This window comes from Merops nubicus, unplaced genomic scaffold, assembly GCF_000691845.1.
Source record: "Merops nubicus isolate BGI_N331 unplaced genomic scaffold, ASM69184v1 scaffold9966, whole genome shotgun sequence".
NCBI lineage: Eukaryota > Metazoa > Chordata > Aves > Coraciiformes > Meropidae > Merops > Merops nubicus.
Genome location: NW_008612917.1, coordinates 4,090 through 9,756, shown reverse-complemented (window position 1 = coordinate 9,756; position 5,667 = coordinate 4,090). Strand labels below are relative to the sequence as shown.

General features: G+C 49.4%; 1 protein-coding gene across 1 annotated transcript in view; it reads right to left on the bottom strand.

Moving 5' to 3' along the window:
- Positions 1-437: 437 nt before the first annotated feature.
- The window catches only part of LOC103774316 (zinc finger protein castor homolog 1-like), a gene marked incomplete at both ends in the record, with an annotated part of 6,498 nt that continues 1,268 nt past the window's right edge, over positions 438-5,667 (bottom strand). The window contains 3 exons of the mRNA XM_008941709.1: positions 438-1,306; positions 2,029-2,201; positions 4,647-4,811. Of these exons, the coding sequence (XP_008939957.1) occupies positions 438-1,306; positions 2,029-2,201; positions 4,647-4,811 (1,207 nt within the window). The remainder of the gene's footprint in view (positions 1,307-2,028; positions 2,202-4,646; positions 4,812-5,667) is intronic.

Sequence of the window (5,667 nt, the reverse complement as noted above, 5' to 3'; positions counted from 1 at the left end):
GAAAAATGATTGGCAATGAGCTACACGATCAACACCACTAGTCCCAGCCAAAACTGAACACAGGCTGCAGAAGAGGGCCTGGGCTGCTGTGTGGCCTGCAAGCATTGGCCAAGCTTTTGCTTCATGTCCATTTTTAACCCAGTGCCTCTCTCTCTCTTTCCAGCTACAGCAGGCTGGGCAATACACAGGGCAACACTCTTCCTTCAGAGCTGGTCAGAGCCTGCTCTACTGGAGAGCAAAGCTGTGTTCCCTGCTTCTCTTCTGGACATCACCAGGCTCCACAGGGAGCCAAGACTGCCCTCTTCAAGGGTTACATGGGCACGACCAAATTTATTCTCCCATTTATGTTGCTTTACTACCTCCTCCCCACCTCTAGTCCCATGAGCAACTGGGGGGCTTCTCACCCACCACTAGCACGACTGATGAGGGTAACTCACCTGCTTCAAGTGCCACCGAGGGCTTGAGAGCAGCTGCTGCCAGCCTGGCCATCATAGGAGAGATTAATCCCTTGCTAGCAGAGATCCTTTCCATTATAGATGCCGCTGGAGCTGGAGAAGAAGTAGCTGCTGGCTCACCAGACCCTGAAATGGCCTGGGATGCACAATCTGTGGGAGCAGATGATGTTGGATTGGTGCCAGAAGAACCAGCAGTCATCAGATTAGCTGAGCTGGCAGGAAGTGGCGTGGAGACCCGACTGGGGATGATGGGGAAGAAGGATCCAGCTGTTCCAGGAAGTGCTGAGTTGGAGAGTGCCAGCGCCAAGGGTATATTGCTAGGAAGGGCCTGGGAGAGCAGGCCAGAGATCTTGGTGGCTGGTGTCATGCTGTTGGCAGACTTGCTGGCCTGTGAGGAAGCAAGCTCAGCAGCAGAGGAGGGTGCAGCTGGGACTATGAGAGAAACGGAAGACTGTTGACTCGTGGGGGAGGCACTCAGGCTGGAGTTCTTCGAGCTCATGGCAGAGAAGTCGATGAGGTCGTCGTTACTGGACTCCTCCTGCTCGTTCTCCTTGGACCCCAGGAGAGAGGCCGGCAGGCCCAGCACCCCCGAGCTCCGGATGTGCCGGCGCTCGTGCTTGCGTTTGTGGGAGGTCATCTGGCTGGTGGAGGTGAAGGTGAAGCCACAGCCTGCCCGTATGCAGTGGAAGTGGTTGGTGGCCTTGCTGTAGACACAGCCCTCATACTTGCATTCCTCATACTTGTAGAACTTCTTGAAGCCGTCCTTGGCATAGGCATCATCTTTGATGTGGTAGCTCTTGTGCTTCTCAATGTCACACTTGTTCTTGAAGGTGAATGTGCACCCAGGTCGCCTGCAAGGGCATCGAGGAGGACAGGGTGGTTGGCTGTGTGGGCTAGGGGCACAACATGACTGCTGTCCCTCTGACCGTAAGGCCAGCATGAGACAATGGCCTTGGCTGCAAAGGGGCTGAGGGACTTTATGCACCTTAACCTGTGTCACCAAGGCAAGCAGAACTGCTGCCATGTGAGAGAGCTGGGAAGCTCACTCCCCTCCCGAGGAACAGCCACAATAGCATGGGGATGCAGACATCCACCACTAAAAGTTCCAACCAAAACAGCAGCTGAAGGGGACTAAGGCACAAACTGTGCTTCCCTACTCTTCCTGAGACCATCAGCCATCAACACAAGAGCATTTGGGTGCAGAAGGCAGAGTCTGGCTCTGGTAGGGGTGAGCTGGCTGAAGAGAACTCTGGCATGGAAGTGCCATTAGCAGTATAATAATGGCCTACTTGAAGTCATACTCTAAAGAGCACTGTGATCCCTTCCCCAAATGACTCTAGGATGTATTTTCTAGTGGACACCCTTTGCTCAGCTCACTGCAGATGACACTCAGAGTGATCTGTGGCAAGATCCTGGAGATGACACCTGCCCTGGAGCAGGAGTTCTCTCACGAGCAGTGAGGTCACAGCGGGGAAAATCAAATCCCCGTGTCTGCCCCTGAACCGATGACTTGGCCAAAGCAAACAGCCCACACAACTCTGCAGGCAGCCTCCTCTCTCCCTGGCTGTCTCACCTGCAGTGGAAGTGGGTGGTTTTCTGCCCGTAGAACTGGCACTCCACGGTGCCACAGTCCTCCGTGGCGCGGAACCGCTGGAACCCGTCGTTGATCAGCTGCGTGTTCTTCTTGTGGAAGTTCTCATGGGTCATCACGTCAGAGGTGCTGGTATAGACCTTGTTACAGCCCACCTACCCCGGGCCAAGACAGGGAGTCATCAGCACAGTGTTTTAACTGCCCACCATTACTACCAGCAGTGATCATCACCCGAGCAGCACACGAACATTTAACAGTGCCATTTCTGCACTTCTCCTAGGAGTATTAAGTCATCACTTTAATTCCCAATCTAAAGATTGATAGAGCAGTTGTGGAAAAAAAAACCAACCAAAACAACCACCAACTCTCTGGGCATGAAACAGTAAGAAAAAAGGGGGAGGATGCAAAGGGCTAAAAGACCAGCTCCAGCTAATCAGGGCTGCTCAGGGAGGCAGTAAGCAGGGCTTCTGCTCTAAAGGAGAAAAGAACAGGGGCAGATGCCATGAATTTTGTTAACTCGGAGCAACATGGAACAAAGTTGGACTTTCACCTATTTGAGGAATACAGACTTGGGTGGGAATGAGTTATTTACCTCTCCAGCCCTTCTGGGAGGGAAGGCAGGGTGGTGCAACACGAGGCCAATCGTTTGGGCTTGTAATACAGGGGTTTCATTCTAGCCAAGCACAAACCCCATGTCCAGATCATCTTAACACACTGGTGACTTTTTTTCCCTGTCACTGTTCAAAACTACCACGTCAATTACTTTGAACTTGTGCAGCAAATGGGAATGGTGTGAGGAGGATGGAATGCTGAAAACCTGCCTTCCTCTGGGTAAAGCGGGCAGCTTTGCCATATTGAGTAAAAAAACACTGGAATCTGAAAACGTCCTCAGCCCTGCTGAGGGAGGAATTTTTTTTCCCTTTTCTTCTGTAGCACAACGTGTGCCAATGCCTGCACCATCTCAGAAGTGAAGAGAACGAAAACACCACCTCTTAGTTCAGCCCAGGTTGATTCAAACAGGCAATAACAAAACCCATGACAAATACCCAGGAAAAAAAATGAAAAGGATCTCCAGCTATTTCCAATATAAAAGAGCCTCTCTCTCTCTGCACTGACACCTTGAAAAAAGACAGACCCTGCACAGCATTAAAAAAAAGAATTAAACAAAAACCTCCTTAGGAATAATTTGCAGTGTGGCTCTTGGTGCTAAAGCCTAAAAAAAATGTCAGTTTATATAAACAACTAACTGAATTTTATCCACACCAATTATGGACATAAAGAAAAAAAAACCCATGAGATGGATGGTCCAAATTCTGCCATTTAAACAGTATTTTCTTTAATTGGGAGTTTATATTCAGACACCTTTCCTGTAAGACACTGCTTACATGGGCATTATTTTACTGGAAGCCAGTGGGCACAGGATGGAATTACCCATATATAGCTGTGTAAATGAGGGTCTTTATTCAAACTCAGAGCAACTTAAAGCTCTGAAACACTCCTTGTACTCTAAAAAAATAACAGAACCCATCCTGGTCAATTGAAGAAACTAAACAATCGATATTATGGAAGTCTAACAGAAAATGTCCTCAAGAGAAAGTCACATGAAGTTCCCAATTTATCAAATGTTGTAAGCACATGCTCAAACCAGCCCCTATTCAGGACAGTACTTGAGTGCATGCCTAACATTTAAGTATGTGCTTAAGCCCCATTGACTTCAGAAAGCTTACCTGACTTCAAGTTAAACATAGGCTGAAGTCTATCCCAGCAAAGCATTTAAGCATGTGATTAAGGCCTTGTGACTTTAACTGGGGTCTTAAACTGCAGGGATAGGGCAGGAAGTGAGAGCTGAGTCTTCAGAAGAGAAAAGCTTTCACCAGGGGTTGCCTGGTTATTCTGTTTGTAGCTACAGCACATTCTCATGGCAATGGTTTAGGGCACGATTGGTGCAACAAGTACATCTCAAACCCTCTAATCTTAAGAATGATCAGGGTAGGGCCCACAATCTGCTGTGTCCATGTTTAAAATCAGTGAAGGTGTCACAGTTCCACCTGTGCAGCAGCTCCAGCTCTGGTTATGCTGCTGGGGCAGCCTGGCTGGCTCTCAAAACAGAGCTCCCAGCCTGCACCAGAAGGAGATGGAGAATGAGGTAAAGTCTAGGAAGGTTAAGCCTAAGTATGTGAAGTTTAATTACTTTAGAAATTGATTATGGAGGAAATTAACCCCATGTTAAAGGGCAGACATGTCACAGAAAAGGCTGATTTCAGGGGAGTGACAGATCAGATTTGGGCAGAGGCACTGCAGGGAGGTCCCCGAATCTCAGGGAATGGGACTTGTTTGAACAAGTGAAGTCCAAGCCTGTGAGAAGCCCTGAGACCTGCTTTGCCTCGCTGCACACACAAGGCTTCCAAAGCCAGAGAAAGGTGCTTCCCTTCACCCTCCCCAACACCAGGCAGGGCAAGTGCAGCCCGGGCAGGGCACAGAGAGGAGCCAGCGAGACCACGAACGTCCCCCCTGTGCCTCGGGGCAGCCCCTGCTCTCTGCAGGGAGTCCCCTGGGTGCAGCCCCAGGCGGGGGGCTCCAGCAGCCCCCGGGGGCGTTACCTGCATGCAGTGGTAGTGTGTGCTCTTGCCGTTGAGGTGGCAGCCGTGGTAGTAGACGCTGCAGTCGTCCAGGGGGCTGAAGCGCATGAAGCCGTGCTGCAGGGAGTTGTCGCGCTTCTTGTGCATGTTGTAGTGCCGGATCACGTCCTGCTTGCTGGTGAACCTCTGCAGAGACACCGAGACAGGAGGTGAGGCACACCTGGGGGGTGGCTGAGGCACACCTGGGGGGTGGGTGAGGCATCCTGGGGGCAGCGGGGGCTGGGGTTTTGTTTGGAAGATCAGCAGTAATCGCCCCAAGAGAGTCAGACTGGAGAGGAATCCTGAGCGTGTCTCTTCTTGGTCAAGGGGAAGTACCCACATGAAAAGTTGTAAACCTGACACTGGGGTGATGTCCAGAATACAGTCCCTGCAGCTTTAAGACTGCAATTCTTCTAACATAATTTTAGCTGCTACTATCTCAAGAACTGCTATAGTTAGAAAGCAAACCAGTGAACTAAGCAGCCTACAAGAGAGTAATGCAAGCTTCCAAGGCACTCGCTGTAGTGGTTAGCAAGGCATGGGCTGCCACGTTCATCCCAGGCTAGAAACTGGGAAAAACACTCTGCTTTTTTAGAATATCTTCTCGCTGTAAGTCTTCTGCCTCCCCTACAAGGTAGGATGGCTTTATTAGGAAAACAGGGACGCAGAACCTTCTTCCAGTCACAAATGGTAGCAAAGCTCAGAGCTAAATCTGTATGACCAGAATATCCTTTTTATCCTCTACCTGCTTGAAGTAATGAAGGGGTACCCCACTGTCAGAGCAGGCTAAGTGCCTTTAAAATTAAGCTTTTCATTTCTATTTCCCACAGACATCAATATTTAACAGTGAAGGTGGGAAAGTAAATCTGATTTTTTTTTAAAAAAGAAATCAATATCCATTTATTTTGAGGAGTAATTGAGAAGGCCTGTATTCTAATGTTTAACAACTTTTCTGCTCTCCCTCATAGGAAACAAATGATTATCACTTCCACTCCTTCCTCCT